The sequence below is a fragment of the Dendrobates tinctorius genome, unplaced genomic scaffold (assembly GCF_039654945.1).
Source record: "Dendrobates tinctorius isolate UK_male_01 unplaced genomic scaffold, ASM3965494v1 ptg000157l, whole genome shotgun sequence".
In the NCBI taxonomy this organism is placed as follows: domain Eukaryota; kingdom Metazoa; phylum Chordata; class Amphibia; order Anura; family Dendrobatidae; genus Dendrobates; species Dendrobates tinctorius.
This window is the reverse complement of record NW_027361824.1, coordinates 13,307,470-13,328,576: the sequence shown is the minus strand read 5'-3', so window position 1 is coordinate 13,328,576 and position 21,107 is coordinate 13,307,470. Positions and strand designations below refer to the sequence as shown.

The following is a 21,107-nucleotide window of genomic DNA, read 5'->3' as shown; positions in this document are numbered from 1 at the left end:
ATATTATTCAGCCCCTTTACTTTCAGTGCAGCAAACTCACTCCAGAAGTTCATTGTGGATCTCTGAATGATCCAATGTTGTCCTAAATGACTAATGATGATAAATATAATCCACCTGTGTGTAATCAAGTCTCCGTATAAATGCACCTGCTCTGTGATAGTCTCAGGGTTCTGTTTGAAGCACAGAGAGCATCATGAAGACCAAGGAACACAACAGGCAGATCCGTGATACTGTTGTGAAGTTTAAAGCCGGATTTGGATACAAAATGATTTCCAAAACTTTAAACATCCCAAGGAGCAATGTGCAAGCGATCATATTGAAATGGAAGGAGTATCATACCACTGCAGATCTACAAAGACCCGGCCGTCCCTCTAAACTTTCATCTCAAACAAGGAGAAGACTGATCAAAGATGCAGCCAAGAGGCCCATGATCACTCTGGATGAACTGTAAGAGATCTACAGCTGAGGTGAGACAGTCTGTCCATACGACAACAATCAGTCGTACACTGCACAAATCTGGCCTTTATGGAAGAGTGGCAAGAAGAAAGCCATTTCTCAAAGATATCCTGAACACACCATCCCCACTGTCAAACATGGTGGTGGCAGCATCATGGTTTGGGCCTGCTTTTCTTCAGCAGGGACAGGGAAGATGGTTACAATTGATGGGAAGATGGATGGAGCCAAATACAGGACCATTCTTGAAGAAAAACTGTTGGAGTCTGCAAATGACCTGAGACTGGGACGGAGATTTGTCTTCCAACAAGACAATGATCCCAAACATAAAGCAAAATCTACAATGGAATGGTTCACAAATAAACGTATCCAGGTGTTAGAATGGCCAAGTCAAAGTCCAGACCTGAATCCAATCGAGAATCTGTGGAAAGAGCAGAAAACTGCTGTTCACAAACGATCTCCATCCAACCTCACTGAGCTCGAGCTGGTTGCCAAGGAAGAATGGGCGAGAATATCAATCTCTCGATGTACAAAACTGATAGAGACATCCCCCAAGCGACTTGCAGCTGTAATTGCAGCAAAAGGTTGCGCAACAAGTATTAAGTTAAAAGGGCCGAATAATATTGCACGCCCCACTGTTCAGTTTTTGAATTTCCACAAAAATTTAAAATAAGCAATAAATTTCGTCCAACTTCACAATTGTGTCCCACTTGTTGTTGATTCTTCACCAAAAATTTACATTTGGTATCTTTAGGTTTGAAGCATGACATGTGGGAAAAGGTTGAAAAGTTCCAGGGGGCCGAATCCTTTCACAAGGCACTGTATATCCTAGAAAAACATTAATCATATCCAGCTTGGTTCCCCTTCCCTCCCGCACCTCAAACTACTTTCTCTACGCTGATGACACCCAATAATACACATTGCCTCCTGCATTACTACAGATACCAGTGATTGCCTGTCCGCTTGTTGTCCACCATTACTCCCCGGCAGCACGCTCGCTGTCTTGGGATTATAGTTGATACAGAAATTTCCTTCATTCCCTATATCTGATAGTGATATCTGATATCTCGCTCGTGTCATCTGCATCTTAAAACCATTTACAAAATCCAACCTTTTCTCACCACTGAAACAGCAAAAACTTTTTCCTCTCTAACACGTCATGAATGCGGCAGCCAGGATCATATTACTGTCCAGCAACATCGCAGATGCCTCTACCCTGTGCCAGTCGTTGCACTAGTTACCCATCCGCTAGAGTCCAATATAAACATATTACTCTCACTAACAAAGCTCTCCACAGTTCAGCACCATCCTACATCTCCTCGTCATCTATCACCCTACACGTGCTTTCCGTTATTAAGACAAACATCCTCCATAATCCAGGCATTAAACCTCTTGTCTAAAAACTTTTCTCGTGTTGCGCCAGTTTTCTGGAATGCACTACCCCGGACGATCTGACGAATATCTAGCACCCATGTTTTGAAGTGACCTCTTTAGATAAGCCTACCACCTCACTAATCGAATGCTTCCCTGTACCCTCTTTCAATAGCACTTTGTAACTGTCCTTACACAGACCCTGGCTGATGACGGATCATGCCACTTTACATCAAAGCCCCTTTATTATAATGATGGGCGTTCCATACATGACGAGCACTTTCTACCTATTGTGTCCCCCTTATTTCCGCATAGATTGTAAGCATGTGAGCAGCAGGACCCTCACTCCTCCAGTATCCGGTGAACTATGTGCCCGCTTAATTGTAAAGTGCTGTGGAACATGTTGGCGATATAGCAATACAATTATTTAACCCGACTTGTCACCCCCTAGATGACTTTAAAGGGTAAGTATATTTTTGCACCAATTTTGTTTTATTTAGGTCCATGAATGCAGCCAATATAACGACTACATTTCCAGTCTCAGAGCAGAAGCGTTGAGCAGAAATAGAGACAATATACATGTTACGGCACAAGGAGTTATATTTCAGGCTGGATACAACCGATATTTGCTCTCTGAGGACGTTAAAACTAATGCACAATAGTTCAGGATCTGTCAACAAAGTGATGACGGTCCGAATTCTGGAAGGGTTCGCTGCTTGTATTCTGACTTTATACAGACGGCCTGAAGTCTGGAGGCCATGGATCTCACCATCGCTGGTGTCCTCCCGTGTGAGGCTTTGTCATCTTGCAGTGACTTCAGTCCTCGCTGGTTTGTGGCTCTTTCTTTTAGTTTGTTCTTCAGCAGGTTCGGACTGGGGCTGAAATTCAGTCCTGGCATTTGAAATCACACAGGCCCATGTTGTTCCCGTCCACATGAACCATATGGGATATGTTACTAATATTACTCCCCAGCAACATGCCCGCTGTCTTGGGGTCATACTTGACTCTGAGCTTTCCTTTGTCCCCCACATCCGATCACTGGCTCGCTCTTGTCATCTGCACCTCAAAAACATTTCTAGATTTCGACCTTTTCTTACTTTTGACTCTGCAAAAACTCTTACTGTTTCTCTTATTCATTCTCGTCTCGACTATTGTAACTCTCTTCTAATCGGTGTCCCTCTTACCAAACTCTCCCCCCTCCAATCTGTCTTGAATGCAGCTGCCAGGATCATATTCCTCGCCAATCGTTACACCGATGCCTCTACCTTGTGCCAGTCATTACACTGGCTACCCATCCACTCCAGAATTCAGTACAAACTTATTACCCTCACCCACAAAGCCCTCCATGGCTCAGCACCACCCTACATCTCCTCCCTTGTTTCAGTATACCACCCTACCCGCGCCCTCCGTTCTGCTGATGACCTGAGGTTAGTATCCTCAATAATCAGAACCTCCCACTCCCGTCTTCAAGACTATACACATGCTGCGCCATTTCTTTGGAATGCACTTCCCAGGTCAATACGATTAGTCCCCAATCCCCACAATTTTAAGTGTGCCCTGAAAACGCATTTATTCAGACTGGCCTACCGCCTCAACACATTAACCTAATCTATCCCTGTGTGGCACAGCCAAAAGTTTTTTACCATAACCAGGTTCCCCGAATCATGTTCCCACATGCTTTATGCATCCATTAGCCCTCTGTGTCTGTACTGTTACACACTTAACATTATGGCTGGTCCATACAATCAGGGCAACTGTTACCACCCACCTTTCGTGTCTACCTCTTTCCTCATAGACTGTAAGCTTGCGAGCAGGGCCCTCACTCCTCTTGGTATCTGTTATGATCTATGTAATTATTGTTATGCTGTAATGTCTATTGTCTGTACAAGTCCCCTCTGAAATGTAAAGTGCTGCGGAATATGTCAGCGCTATAGAAATAAAATTTATTATTATTATTATTATTATAATATTACCCTGGATGGAGGAAACGAAGATTTTCTACAAGACCAATATTTCTAATGATACCCTTGGCCTGCTGGGGTAAGTGACGGAGTCAGTGACTTTGTGCTCTGTCACAACTCTTAACAGTATGGGTGTCTTCAGAACACCGATTCTGTTAACAATGTAGCAGACAAGGCAGCCCATGTCCAGACAGGCCCTTCTGGCATTTGCCAGAATTGCCAGCTGGCCAGTCTGGCCCTGGTCTTCAGCCTGTGAAATGCAGCTCGATGGAGCCGAGATCTGGTGAGGACTCAGCCATTGCAGAATATTTCTCTTCTTTGCTCTCGCAGTATGTTTTGGGTCATTATCCACCTGCCCAGTGAAGCACCGTTCAATCGACCTTTCTACATTTACGAGAATCTAAGCAGAAAGTATCTCCCTGTACACATAGGATTAATCTGGCTGCTTCTGTCACCAGTGACAATATCAGTAGATACTAGCAACTCGGTGCCATTGGAAGCCATGCATGTCTGCGCCATCACACCGCCTCCGCCATGTGTTACAGAGGATGTGCTGTGCCGAGGATCATGAGACGTTTCCAAGCCCTCTCCAGAGTTTCTTCTTCTCATCATTCTGGTACAGGTTGATCTTAGTTTTACTTTTCCAGAATTGGGCGGCTTCTTTAGAAGTTTTTTTGGCAAAGTCTAATCTGGCCAATTTTTCAGGCTGATAAATACTTTGCATCTCCTGGTGACCCCACTGAATTTGCTCTCATGAAGTCTTCTCTTTATGTTAGACTCAGATACTGAAACACCGACTTCCTGGAGAGTGTTCAATTGGGTGGATATTTTAAAGGATTCTGCGATCATTCACCAATGTTGTCTTCTGTGGATGTCCAGGCCTTTTTGAGTTCCTGAACTCCCCAGTACGCGTTTTTTTTTTTTTTTTTACAGAATTAGCTGCTCCTAACATTCCTGCTCTCTCTCTGATGAATTTCTTCTTTTTTTCCAGCCTAATGGTGCTCTATTTGTCTGCCATTGAGAGCTCCTTTCACTACATGTTGTGGGTTCACAGCAACAGCTTCCAAGTGCAAGTGCCACAAATGGAATCTGCTCCAGACCTTTTACTGACTTAACGGATGATGGATTAATGAGGAAAAAGCCCATTAAAGATCTTTTCAGATAATTATCCAATTACTTTTGGTCCCTTGGAAAAGAGGCAGCAAAGAGCTGTAATTCCTAAACCCTTCCTCTAATTGGGATGTGAATACCCTCAAATCAAAGCTGACCGTCGGCATGTTAAGTTCGTATTGATTATATAACTGGGTCTTGAATATGTTTTGGTAAACAGCTTAAATGCCAAAACTTATGTCACTGTCCAAATATTGAGTTTGGGTAGGGCCAGATCTGACTTTTTGATTTTAATAGACCTCTGCCCGCATTCCTCCACCAAATTAAGAGTGGACGTTCAACAAAATTTCAATGGATTTTTGCCTTCAGTTCAAAACCATTGGAAATCATTTGTTGGCTTCCAATTCCAGTTTTTACAATGTTTATAATATTGAAATTACTTGTGTTTTCCATGGGTTAGCCAATGTTTCGCCAGTGCTTTTTTGGTGGTGAAGGCCTTGTCGCATAGCGAACAGGAGAACATCTTCAGCCCAGTGTGGATTAACTTATGTGTGGTGAGGGTAGACCTGTGGGAAAATGATTTACCGCATTCAGAACATGGATAAGGCCGTTCCCCTGTGTGAGTTCTCTCGTGTTCCGCTAGGAGCGATCTCCCTGTAAAAGTCTTGCCGCACTCAGCGCATGGGAACGGCTTCTCTCCGGTATGAAGGTATCGGTGTTTGTCGTGTGCCGATTTCTGGGCAAAGCATTTACCGCAATCCGAGCAGGAGAACGGCTTCTCCCCTGTGTGCAGTCTCATATGGTTAACATGCGTGGATCTCATGGTGAAGCACTGGCCACATTCGGAACATGAGAAAGGCTTGCTGCCCGTGTGCGTCCTCTCATGGTCCAAAACAGTGGATCTGTGGGCAAATCTCTGCGGGCAGTAGGAACAGGCGAACGGCTTCTCTCCTGTGTGGATCCTCTTGTGGTCGGCAAGTGAAGTTTTATGCTTGAAGCACCTTCCGCAGTCCTTACAGTTGTAGGGTGCCTCTCCGGTGTGTGTCCTTCTGTGTCTAATCAGCTTTGATTTAAAGGGAAATCCTTTACCACAATCAATACATGTGTAGATATTACTGTAACGGGACGATGCCGAACCTGTGAGAGAGGCAAAGATAGGAAAATTAGTCATTTTATTAATAAAGCTGAAAAAGTGTTTGATTATAGGGCTAAACGGGTCAAGTCCAAAAATGCACCAGCCATATGGACAATGGGAACATGTAGTCTGGTTAAGTTCACTGATTCTATGGGAGAGTGTTGTGGACATGCTCTCCTATCTGTGCAGAGGTCATTGTGCCCGGAAGGGGTAGTGAGCTGTGACATTGCCAACTGTGTGAGCCTGTGTTATCTACTGTATATAGAGGTGTTAGCAGTCATTGCGCAGTTGGAGGAGGTGAGCAGTGACATCACCTATTGTGGGGGGGGGTCCAGATGAGGAGCTGAGCAGTCGCAGGCAGCGTTACCTCCATGCTTCCGCGGACCATTAGCGACTCACAGCAATAGTTAATGGTGAAAAACTCTCTCAAAACGATCAACGCCTCAGGTACACTCTGGTTGGCGATGAGGCGCATTACCAGGAGAAGGGGAGCAGCGCTGGGCAGGATTGTGGTCTTTATAACAGCACCCGTGAAAAATTAAGATGGCCGCCGCGGCACTCACCATGCGGCCGCCAGCGGTGTGGAGCGCTCTGGGGGTCTGATCTCCTGATACTGGGTCAGACCTCATAGGAGAGGAGCATCAGCGGTAAGGAGCAGGCACGGGGGGAGCCGGGTAGATCATCACCCAGGAGTACAGAGAATTCATCAGGCAAAAAACCGCAAGTATATGTACCTGACACAGAGCACAGCTCCATTCCGTCACAGAGGCCGCACTAAAGACCCTGCTGGGGAGATAAAGCCGCCATACACAGTGATATCACCTCAGCCTCACTACAAGTATATGTACCTGACACAGGACACAGCTCCACTCCATAACAGAGGCCACACTAAAGACCCTGCTGGGGAGATAAAGCCGCCATACACAGTGATATCACCTCAGCCTCACTACAAGTATATGTACCTGACACAGGACACAGCTCCACTCCATCACAGGGGTCACACTAAAGACCCTGCTGGGGAGATAAAGCCGCCATACACTGTGATATCACCTCAGCCTCACTACAAGTATATGTACCTGACACAGGGCACAGCCCCACTCCATCACAGGGGCCACACTAAAGACCCTGCTGGGGAGATAAAGCCGCCATACACAGTGATATCACCTCAACATCACTACAAGTATATGTACCTGACACAGGACACAGCTCCACTCCATCACAGAGGCTGCACTAAAGACCCTGCTGAGGAAATAAAGCCGCCATACACAGTGATATCACCTCAACCTCACTACAAGTATATGTACCTGACACAGGACACAGCTCCACTCCGTCACAGAGGCCGCACTAAAGACCCTGCTGGGGAGATAAAGCCGCCATACACAGTGATATCACCTCAACCTCACTACAAGTATATGTACCTGACACAGGACACAGCTCCACTCCATCACAGAGGCTGCACTAAAGACCCTGCTGAGGAAATAAAGCCGCCATACACAGTGATATCACCTCAACCTCACTACAAGTATATGTACCTGACACAGGACACAGCCCCACTCCGTCACAGAGGCCGCACTAAAGACCCTGCTGGGGAGATAAAGCCGCCATACACAGTGATATCACCTCAGCCTCACTACAAGTATATGTACCTGACACAGGGCACAGCCCCACTCCGTCACAGAGGCTGCACTAAAGACCCTGCTGAGGAAATAAAGCCGCCATACACAGTGATATCACCTCAACCTCACTACAAGTATATGTACCTGACACAGGACACAGCTCCACTCCATCACAGGGGCCGCACTAAAGACCCTGCTGGGGAGATAAAGCCGCCATACACAGTGATATCACCTCAACCTCACTACAAGTATATGTACCTGACACAGGACACAGCTCCACTCCGTCACAGAGGCCGCACTAAAGACCCTGCTGGGGAGATAAAGCCGCCATACACAGTGATATCACCTCAGCCTCACTACAAGTATATGTACCTGACACAGGACACAGCTCCACTCCATCACAGAGGCCACACTAAAGACCCTGCCGGGGAGATAAAGCCGCCATACACAGTGATATCACCTCAGCCTCACTACAAGTATATGTACCTGACACAGGACACAGCTCCACTCCGTCACAGAGGCTGCACTAAAGACCCTGCTGAGGAAATAAAGCCGCCATACACAGTGATATCACCTCAGCCTCACTACAAGTATATGTACCTGACACAGGACACAGCTCCACTCCATCACAGAGGCCACACTAAAGACCCTGCCGGGGAGATAAAGCCGCCATACACTGTGATATCACCTCAGCCTCACTACAAGTATATGTACCTGACACAGGACACAGCTCCACTCCGTCACAGAGGCTGCACTAAAGACCCTGCTGAGGAAATAAAGCCGCCATACACAGTGATATCACCTCAACCTCACTACAAGTATATGTACCTGACACAGGACACAGCTCCACTCCATCACAGGGGCCGCACTAAAGACCCTGCTGGGGAGATAAAGCCGCCATACACAGTGATATCACCTCAACCTCACTACAAGTATATGTACCTGACACAGGACACAGCTCCACTCCGTCACAGAGGCCGCACTAAAGACCCTGCTGGGGAGATAAAGCCGCCATACACAGTGATATCACCTCAGCCTCACTACAAGTATATGTACCTGACACAGGACACAGCTCCACTCCATCACAGAGGCCACACTAAAGACCCTGCCGGGGAGATAAAGCCGCCATACACAGTGATATCACCTCAGCCTCACTACAAGTATATGTACTGACACAGGACACAGCTCCACTCCATCACAGAGGCCGCACTAAAGACCCTGCTGGGGAGATAAAGCCGCCATACACAGTGATATCACCTCAGCCTCACTACAAGTATATGTACCTGACACAGGGCACAGCTCCACTCCGTCACAGAGGCCACACTAAAGACCCTACTGGGGAGATAAAGCCGCCATACACAGTGATATCACCTCAGCCTCACTACAAGTATATGTACCTGACACAGGACACAGCTCCACTCCATAACAGAGGCCACACTAAAGACCCTGCTGGGGAGATAAAGCCGCCATACACAGTGATATCACCTCAGCCTCACTACAAGTATATGTACCTGACACAGGACACAGCTCCACTCCATCACAGGGGTCACACTAAAGACCCTGCTGGGGAGATAAAGCCGCCATACACTGTGATATCACCTCAGCCTCACTACAAGTATATGTACCTGACACAGGGCACAGCCCCACTCCATCACAGGGGCCACACTAAAGACCCTGCTGGGGAGATAAAGCCGCCATACACAGTGATATCACCTCAACATCACTACAAGTATATGTACCTGACACAGGACACAGCTCCACTCCATCACAGGGGCCACACTAAAGACCCTGCTGAGGAAATAAAGCCGCCATACACAGTGATATCACCTCAGCCTCACTACAAGTATATGTACCTGACACAGGACACAGCTCCACTCCATCACAGGGGCCACACTAAAGACCCTGCTGGGGAGATAAAGCCGCCATACACAGTGATATCACCTCAGCCTCACTACAAGTATATGTACCTGACACAGGACACAGCTCCACTCCATCACAGGGGCCACACTAAAGACCCTGCTGGGGAGATAAAGCCGCCATACACAGTGATATCACCTCAGCCTCACTACAAGTATATGTACCTGACACAGGACACAGCTCCACTCCATCACAGGGGTCACACTAAAGACCCTGCTGGGGAGATAAAGCCGCCATACACTGTGATATCACCTCAGCCTCACTACAAGTATATGTACCTGACACAGGGCACAGCCCCACTCCATCACAGGGGCCACACTAAAGACCCTGCTGGGGAGATAAAGCCGCCATACACAGTGATATCACCTCAACATCACTACAAGTATATGTACCTGACACAGGGCACAGCCCCACTCCATCACAGGGGCCACACTAAAGACCCTGCTGGGGAGATAAAGCCGCCATACACAGTGATATCACCTCAACATCACTACAAGCATATGTACCTGACACAGGACACAGCTCCACTCCATCACAGAGGCTGCACTAAAGACCCTGCTGAGGAAATAAAGCCGCCATACACAGTGATATCACCTCAACCTCACTACAAGTATATGTACCTGACACAGGACACAGCTCCACTCCGTCACAGAGGCCGCACTAAAGACCCTGCTGGGGAGATAAAGCCGCCATACACAGTGATATCACCTCAGCCTCACTACAAGTATATGTACCTGACACAGGGCACAGCCCCACTCCATCACAGGGGCCGCACTAAAGACCCTGCTGGGGAGATAAAGCCGCCATACACAGTGATATCACCTCAGCCTCACTACCAGTATATGTACCTGACACAGGACACAGCTCCACTCCGTCACAGAGGCTGCACTAAAGACCCTGCTGAGGAAATAAAGCCGCCATACACAGTGATATCACCTCAACCTCACTACAAGTATATGTACCTGACACAGGACACAGCTCCACTCCATCACAGGGGCCGCACTAAAGACCCTGCTGGGGAGATAAAGCCGCCATACACAGTGATATCACCTCAACCTCACTACAAGTATATGTACCTGACACAGGACACAGCTCCACTCCGTCACAGAGGCCGCACTAAAGACCCTGCTGGGGAGATAAAGCCGCCATACACAGTGATATCACCTCAACCTCACTACAAGTATATGTACCTGACACAGGACACAGCTCCACTCCATCACAGGGGCCGCACTAAAGACCCTGCTGGGGAGATAAAGCCGCCATACACAGTGATATCACCTCAGCCTCACTACAAGTATATGTACCTGACACAGGACACAGCTCCACTCCGTCACAGAGGCTGCACTAAAGACCCTGCTGAGGAAATAAAGCCGCCATACACAGTGATATCACCTCAACCTCACTACAAGTATATGTACCTGACACAGGACACAGCTCCACTCCATCACAGGGGCCGCACTAAAGACCCTGCTGGGGAGATAAAGCCGCCATACACAGTGATATCACCTCAACCTCACTACAAGTATATGTACCTGACACAGGACACAGCTCCACTCCGTCACAGAGGCCGCACTAAAGACCCTGCTGGGGAGATAAAGCCGCCATACACAGTGATATCACCTCAGCCTCACTACAAGTATATGTACTGACACAGGACACAGCTCCACTCCGTCACAGAGGCCGCACTAAAGACCCTGCTGGGGAGATAAAGCCGCCATACACAGTGATATCACCTCAGCCTCACTACAAGTATATGTACCTGACACAGGACACAGCTCCACTCCATCACAGGAGCCACACTAAAGACCCTGCTGGGGAGATAAAGCCGCCATACACAGTGATATCACCTCAGCCTCACTACAAGTATATGTACCTGACACAGGACACAGCTCCACTCCATCACAGAGGCCACACTAAAGACCCTGCCGGGGAGATAAAGCCGCCATACACAGTGATATCACCTCAGCCTCACTACAAGTATATGTACTGACACAGGACACAGCTCCACTCCATCACAGGGGCCACACTAAAGACCCTGCTGGGGAGATAAAGCCGCCATACACAGTGATATCACCTCAGCCTCACTACAAGTATATGTACCTGACACAGAGCACAGCTCCACTCCATCACAGAGGCCGCACTAAAGACCCTGCTGGGGAGATAAAGCCGCCATACACAGTGATATCACCTCAGCCTCACTACAAGTATATGTACCTGACACAGGACACAGCTCCACTCCATCACAGGGGCCACACTAAAGACCCTACTGGGGAGATAAAGCCGCCATACACAGTGATATCACCTCAGCCTCACTACAAGTATATGTACCTGACACAGGACACAGCTCCACTCCGTCACAGAGGCCGTACTAAAGACCCTGCTGGGGAGATAAAGCCGCCATACACAGTGATATCACCTCAGCCTCACTACAAGTATATGTACCTGACACAGGACACAGCTCCACTCCATCACAGGAGCCACACTAAAGACCCTGCTGGGGAGATAAAGCCGCCATACACAGTGATATCACCTCAGCCTCACTACAAGTATATGTACCTGACACAGGACACAGCTCCACTCCATCACAGAGGCCACACTAAAGACCCTGCCGGGGAGATAAAGCCGCCATACACAGTGATATCACCTCAGCCTCACTACAAGTATATGTACTGACACAGGACACAGCTCCACTCCATCACAGAGGCCGCACTAAAGACCCTGCTGGGGAGATAAAGCCGCCATACACAGTGATATCACCTCAGCCTCACTACAAGTATATGTACCTGACACAGGACACAGCTCCACTCCATCACAGGGGCCACACTAAAGACCCTACTGGGGAGATAAAGCCGCCATACACAGTGATATCACCTCAGCCTCACTACAAGTATATGTACCTGACACAGGACACAGCTCCACTCCATCACAGAGGCCACACTAAAGACCCTGCCGGGGAGATAAAGCCGCCATACACAGTGATATCACCTCAGCCTCACTACAAGTATATGTACTGACACAGGACACAGCTCCACTCCATCACAGAGGCCGCACTAAAGACCCTGCTGGGGAGATAAAGCCGCCATACACAGTGATATCACCTCAGCCTCACTACAAGTATATGTACCTGACACAGGGCACAGCTCCACTCCGTCACAGAGGCCGCACTAAAGACCCTGCTGGGGAGATAAAGCCGCCATACACAGTGATATCACCTCAGCCTCACTACAAGTATATGTACTGACACAGGACACAGCTCCACTCCGTCACAGAGGCCGCACTAAAGACCCTGCTGGGGAGATAAAGCCGCCATACACAGTGATATCACCTCAGCCTCACTACAAGTATATGTACCTGACACAGGACACAGCTCCACTCCATCACAGAGGCCACACTAAAGACCCTGCTGGGGAGATAAAGCCGCCATACACAGTGATATCACCTCAGCCTCACTACAAGTATATGTACCTGACACAGGACACAGCTCCACTCCGTCACAGAGGCCGTACTAAAGACCCTGCTGGGGAGATAAAGCCGCCATACACAGTGATATCACCTCAGCCTCACTACAAGTATATGTACCTGACACAGGGCACAGCTCCACTCCATCACAGAGGCCACACTAAAGACCCTGCTGGGGAGATAAAGCCGCCATACACAGTGATATCACCTCAGCCTCACTACAAGTATATGTACCTGACATAGGACACAGCTCCACTGCATCACAGGAGCCACACTAAAGACCCTGCTGGGGAGATAAAGCCGCCATACACAGTGATATCACCTCAGCCTCACTACAAGTATATGTACCTGACACAGGACACAGCTCCACTCCATCACAGAGGCCACACTAAAGACCCTGCTGGGGAGATAAAGCCGCCATACACAGTGATATCACCTCAGCCTCACTACAAGTATATGTACCTGACACAGGACACAGCTCCACTCCGTCACAGAGGCCGTACTAAAGACCCTGCTGGGGAGATAAAGCCGCCATACACAGTGATATCACCTCAGCCTCACTACAAGTATATGTACCTGACACAGGACACAGCTCCACTCCATCACAGTGGCCACACTAAAGACCCTGCTGAGGAAATAAAGCCGCCATACACAGTGATATCACCTCAACCTCACTACAAGTATATGTACCTGACACAGGGCACAGCTCCACTCCATCACAGAGGCCACACTAAAGACCCTGCTGGGGAAATAAAGCCGCCATACACAGTGATATCACCTCAGCCTCACTACAAGTATATGTACCTGACACAGGACACAGCTCCACTCCATCACAAGGGTCACACTAAAGACCCTGCTGGGGAGAAAAAGCCGCCATACACAGCGATATCACCTCAGCCTCACTACAAGTATATGTACCTGACACAGGACACAGCTCCACTCCATCACAGAGGCCACACTAAAGACCCTGCTGGGGAGATAAAGCCGCCATACACAGTGATATCACCTCAGCCTCACTACAAGTATATGTACTGACACAGGACACAGCTCCACTCCATCACAGAGGCCGCACTAAAGACCCTGCTGGGGAGATAAAGCCGCCATACACAGTGATATCACCTCAGCCTCACTACAAGTATATGTACCTGACACAGGGCACAGCTCCACTCCGTCACAGAGGCCGCACTAAAGACCCTGCTGGGGAGATAAAGCCGCCATACACAGTGATATCACCTCAGCCTCACTACAAGTATATGTACTGACACAGGACACAGCTCCACTCCGTCACAGAGGCCGCACTAAAGACCCTGCTGGGGAGATAAAGCCGCCATACACAGTGATATCACCTCAGCCTCACTACAAGTATATGTACCTGACACAGGACACAGCTCCACTCCATCACAGAGGCCACACTAAAGACCCTGCTGGGGAGATAAAGCCGCCATACACAGTGATATCACCTCAGCCTCACTACAAGTATATGTACCTGACACAGGACACAGCTCCACTCCGTCACAGAGGCCGTACTAAAGACCCTGCTGGGGAGATAAAGCCGCCATACACAGTGATATCACCTCAGCCTCACTACAAGTATATGTACCTGACACAGGGCACAGCTCCACTCCATCACAGAGGCCACACTAAAGACCCTGCTGGGGAGATAAAGCCGCCATACACAGTGATATCACCTCAGCCTCACTACAAGTATATGTACCTGACATAGGACACAGCTCCACTGCATCACAGGAGCCACACTAAAGACCCTGCTGGGGAGATAAAGCCGCCATACACAGTGATATCACCTCAGCCTCACTACAAGTATATGTACCTGACACAGGACACAGCTCCACTCCATCACAGAGGCCACACTAAAGACCCTGCTGGGGAGATAAAGCCGCCATACACAGTGATATCACCTCAGCCTCACTACAAGTATATGTACCTGACACAGGACACAGCTCCACTCCGTCACAGAGGCCGTACTAAAGACCCTGCTGGGGAGATAAAGCCGCCATACACAGTGATATCACCTCAGCCTCACTACAAGTATATGTACCTGACACAGGACACAGCTCCACTCCATCACAGTGGCCACACTAAAGACCCTGCTGAGGAAATAAAGCCGCCATACACAGTGATATCACCTCAACCTCACTACAAGTATATGTACCTGACACAGGGCACAGCTCCACTCCATCACAGAGGCCACACTAAAGACCCTGCTGGGGAAATAAAGCCGCCATACACAGTGATATCACCTCAGCCTCACTACAAGTATATGTACCTGACACAGGACACAGCTCCACTCCATCACAAGGGTCACACTAAAGACCCTGCTGGGGAGAAAAAGCCGCCATACACAGCGATATCACCTCAGCCTCACTACAAGTATATGTACCTGACACAGGACACAGCTCCACTCCATCACAGAGGCCACACTAAAGACCCTGCTGGGGAGATAAAGCCGCCATACACAGTGATATCACCTCAGCCTCACTACAAGTATATGTACCTGACACAGGGCACAGCTCCACTCCATCACAGGGGTCACACTAAAGACCCTGCTGGGGAGATAAAGCCGCCATACACTGTGATATCACCTCAGCCTCACTACAAGTATATGTACCTGACACAGGACACAGCTCCACTCCATCACAGAGGCCGCACTAAAGACCCTGCTGGGGAGATAAAGCCTCCATACACAGTGATATTACCTCAGCCTCACTACAAGTATATGTACCTGACACAGGGCACAGCTCCACTCCATCACAGGGGCCACACTAAAGACCCTGCTGGGGAGATAAAGCCGCCATACACAGTGATATCACCTCAGCCTCACTACAAGTATATGTACCTGACACAGAGAACAGCTCCACTCCGTCACAGGGGCCACACTAAAGACCCTGCTGGGGAGATAAAGCCGCCATACACAGTGATATCACCTCAGCCTCACTACAAGTATATGTAACTGACACAGGGCACAGCTCCACTCCATCACAGGGGCCGCACTAAAGACCCTGCTGGGGAGATAAAGCCGCCATACACATTGATATCACCTCAGCCTCACTACAAGTATATGTACCTGACACAGGACACAGCTCCACTCCATCACAGAGGCCACACTAAAGACCCTGCTGGGGAGATAAAGCCGCCATACACAGTGATATCACCTCAGCCTCACTACAAGTATATGTACCTGACACAGGACACAGCTCCACTCCATCACAGAGGCCGCACTAAAGACCCTGCTGGGGAGATAAAGCCGCCATACACATTGATATCACCTCAGCCTCACTACAAGTATATGTACCTGACACAGGGCACAGCTCCACTCCATCACAGGGGCCACACTAAAGACCCTGCTGGGGAGATAAAGCCGCCATACACAGTGATATCACCTCAGCCTCACTACAAGTATATGTACCTGACACAGGGCACAGCTCCACTCCATCACAGGGGCCGCACTAAAGACCCTGCTGGGGAGATAAAGCCGCCATACACTGTGATATCACCTCAGCCTCACTACAAGTATATGTACCTGACACAGGACACAGCTCCACTCCATCACAGGGGCCACACTAAAGACCCTGCCGGGGAGATAAAGCCGCCATACACAGTGATATCACCTCAGCCTCACTACAAGCATATGTACCTGACACAGGCCAGAGGCCACAGCTCCACTCCATCACAGGGGCCACACTAAAGACCCTGCTGGGGAGATAAAGCCGCCATACACAGTGATATCACCTCAGCCTCACTACAAGTATATGCACCTGACACAGAACACAGCTCCACTCCATCACAGGGGCCACACTAAAGACCCTACTGGGGAGATAAAGCCGCCATACACAGTGATATCACCTCAGCCTCACTACAAGTATATGTACCTGACACAGGACACAGCTCCACTCCATCACAGGGGTCACACTAAAGACCCTACTGGGGAGATAAAGCCGCCATACACAGTGATATCACCTCAGCCTCACTACAAGTATATGTACCTGACACAGGACACAGCTCCACTCCATCACAGGGGCCGCACTAAAGACCCTACTGGGGAGATAAAGCCGCCATACACAGTGATATCACCTCAGCCTCACTACAAGTATATGTACTGACACAGGACACAGCTCCACTCCATCACAGAGGTCACACTAAAGACCCTACTGGGGAGATAAAGCCGCCATACACAGTGATATCACCTCAGCCTCACTACAAGTATATGTACCTGACACAAGACACAGCTCCACTCCATCACAGAGGCCACACTAAAGACTCTGCTGGGGAGATAAAGCCGCCATACACAGTGATATCACCTCAGCCTCACTACAAGTATATGTACCTGACACAAGACACAGCTCCACTCCATCACAGAGGCCGCACTAAAGACTCTGCTGGGGAGATAAAGCCGCCATACACAGTGATATCACCTCAGCCTCACTACAAGTATATGTACCTGACACAGGACACAGCTCCACTCCATCACAGGGGCCACACTAAAGACCCTGCTGGGGAGATAAAGCCGCCATACACAGTGATATCACCTCAGCCTCACTACAAGTATATGTACCTGACACAGGACACAGCTCCACTCCATCAAAGAGGCCACACTAAAGACCCTGCTGGGGAGATAAAGCCGCCATACACAGTGATATCACCTCAGCCTCACTACAAGTATATGTACCTGACACAGGACACAGCTCCACTCCATCACAGAGGCCACACTAAAGACCCTGCTGGGGAGATAAAGCCTCCATACACAGTGATATCACCTCAGCCTCACTACAAGTATATGTACCTGACACAGGACACAGCCCCACTCCATCACAGGGGCCACACTAAAGACCCTACTGGGGAGATAAAGCCGCCATACACAGTGATATCACCTCAGCCTCACTAGAAGTATATGTACCTGACACAGGACACAGCTCCACTCCATCACAGGGGTCACACTAAAGACCCTACTGGGGAGATAAAGCCGCCATACACAGTGATATCACCTCAGCCTCACTACAAGTATATGTACCTGACACAGGACACAGCTCCACTCCATCACAGAGGTCACACTAAAGACCCTGCTGGGGAGATAAAGCCGCCATACACAGTGATATCACCTCAGCCTCACTAGAAGTATATGTACCTGACACAGGACACAGCTCCACTCCATCACAGGGGCCACACTAAAGACCCTACTGGGGAGATAAAGCCGCCATACACAGTGATATCACCTCAGCCTCACTACAAGTATATGTACCTGACACAGGACACAGCCCCACTCCATCACAGGGGCCACACTAAAGACCCTACTGGGGAGATAAAGCCGCCATACACAGTGATATCACCTCAGCCCCACTACAAGTATATGTACCTGACACAGGACACAGCTCCACTCCATCACAGGGGTCACACTAAAGACCCTGCTGGGGAGATAAAGCCGCCATACACAGTGATATCACCTCAGCCTCACTACAAGTATATGTACCTGACACAGGACACAGCTCCACTCCATCACAGGGGCCACACTAAAGACCCTGCTGGGGAGATGAAGCCACCATACACAGTGATATCACCTCAGCCTCACTACCAGTATATGTACCTGACACAGGACACAGCTCCACTCCATCACAGAGGCCACACTAAAGACCCTGCTGGGGAGATAAAGCCGCCATACACAGTGATATCACCTCAGCCCCACTACAAGTATATGTACCTGACACAGGACACAGCTCCACTCCATCACAGGGGCCACACTAAAGGCCCTGCTGGGGAGATAAAGCCGCCATACACAGTGATATCACCTCAGCCTCACTACAAGTATATGTACCTGACACAGGACACAGCTCCACTCCATCACAGAGGCCACACTAAAGACCCTGCCGGGGAGATAAAGCCTCCATACACAGTGATATCACCTCAGCCTCACTACAAGTATATGTACCTGACACAGGACACAGCTCCACTCCATCACAGGGGCCACACTAAAGACCCTGCTGGGGAGATGAAGCCACCATACACAGTGATATCACCTCAGCCTCACTACCAGTATATGTACCTGACACAGGACACAGCTCCACTCCATCACAGAGGCCACACTAAAGACCCTGCTGGGGAGATAAAGCCGCCATACACAGTGATATCACCTCAGCCCCACTATAAGTATATGTACCTGACACAGGACACAGCTCCACTCCATCACAGGGGCCACACTAAAGGCCCTGCTGGGGAGATAAAGCCGCCATACACAGTGATATCACCTCAGCCTCACTACAAGTATATGTACCTGACACAGGACACAGCTCCACTCCATCACAGGGGCCACACTAAAGACCCTGCTGGGGAGATGAAGCCACCATACACAGTGATATCACCTCAGCCTCACTACCAGTATATGTACCTGACACAGGACACAGCTCCACTCCATCACAGAGGCCACACTTAAGACCCTGCTGGGGAGATAAAGCCGCCATACACAGTGATATCACCTCAGCCTCACTACAAGTATATGTACCTGACACAGAACACAGCTCCACTCCATCACAGGGGCCACACTAAAGACCCTGCTGGGGAGATAAAGCCGCCATACACAGTGATATCACCTCAGCCCCACTACAAGTATATGTACCTGACACAGGACACAGCTCCACTACATCACAGGGGCCACACTAAAGGCCCTGCTGGGGAGATAAAGCCGCCATACACAGTGATATCACCTCAGCCTCACTACAAGTATATGTACTGACACAGGACACAGCTCCACTCCATCACAGGGGTCACACTAAAGACCCTGCTGGGGAGATAAAGCCGCCATACACAGTGATATCACCTCAGCCTCACTACAAGTATATGTACCTGACACAGGACATAGCTCCACTCCATCACAGGGGCCACACTAAAGACCCTGCTGGGGAGATGAAGCCACCATACACAGTGATATCACCTCAGCCTCACTACAAGTATATGTACCTGACACAGGACATAGCTCCACTCCATCACAGGGGTCACACTAAAGACCCTGCTGGGGAGATGAAGCCGCCATACACAGTGATATCACCTCAGCCTCACTACAAGTATATGTACCTGACACAGGACACAGCTCCACTCCATCACAGAGGCCACACTAAAGACCCTGCTGGGGAGATAAAGCCGCCATACACAGTGATATCACCTCAGCCTCACTACAAGTATATGTACCTGACACAGGACACAGCTCCACTCCATCACAGGGGTCACACTAAAGACCCTGCTGGGGAGATGAAGCCACCATACACAGTGATATCACCTCAGCCTCACTACAAGTATATGTACCTGACACAGGACACAGCTCCACTCCATCACAGAGGCCACACTAAAGACCCTGCTGGGGAGATAAAGCCGCCATACACAGTGATATCACCTCAGCCTCACTACAAGTATATGTACCTGACACAGGACACAGCTCCACTCCATCACAGGGGCCACACTAAAGACCCTACTGGGGAGATAAAGCCGCCATACACAGTGATATCACCTCAGCCCCACTACAAGTATATGTACCTGACACAGGACACAGCTCCACTCCATCACAGGGGTCACACTAAAGACCCTGCTGGGGAGATAAAGCCGCCATACACAGTGATATCACCTCAGCCTCACTACAAGTATATGTACCTGACACAGGACATAGCTCCACTCCATCACAGGGGCCACACTAAAGACCCTGCTGGGGAGATGAAGCCACCATACACAGTGATATCACCTCAGCCTCACTACCAGTATATGTACCTGACACAGGACACAGCTCCACTCCATCACAGAGGCCACACTTAAGACCCTGCTGGGGAGATAAAGCCGCCATACACAGTGATATCACCTCAGCCTCACTACAAGTATATGTACCTGACACAGAACACAGCTCCACTCCATCACAGGGGCCACACTAAAGACCCTGCTGGGGAGATAAAGCCGCCATACACAGTGATATCACCTCAGCCTCACTACAAGTATATGTACCTGACACAGGACACAGCTCCACTCCATCACAGAGGCCACACTAAAGACCCTGCTGGGGAGATAAAGCCGCCATACACAGTGATATCACCTCAGCCT

General features: G+C 49.3%; 1 protein-coding gene across 2 annotated transcripts in view; it reads right to left on the bottom strand.

Annotated features, from left to right (window-relative positions):
* Positions 1-2,293: 2,293 nt before the first annotated feature.
* Positions 2,294-21,107, bottom strand: part of LOC141051589 (uncharacterized) — a 147,372-nt gene continuing 128,558 nt past the window's right edge. For both annotated transcript variants that reach the window (XM_073548595.1, XM_073548594.1), the window contains one exon: positions 2,294-6,032. In XM_073548595.1, the coding sequence (XP_073404696.1) occupies positions 5,332-6,032 (701 nt within the window). In that variant the 3' untranslated portion in view covers positions 2,294-5,331. The remainder of the gene's footprint in view (positions 6,033-21,107) is intronic.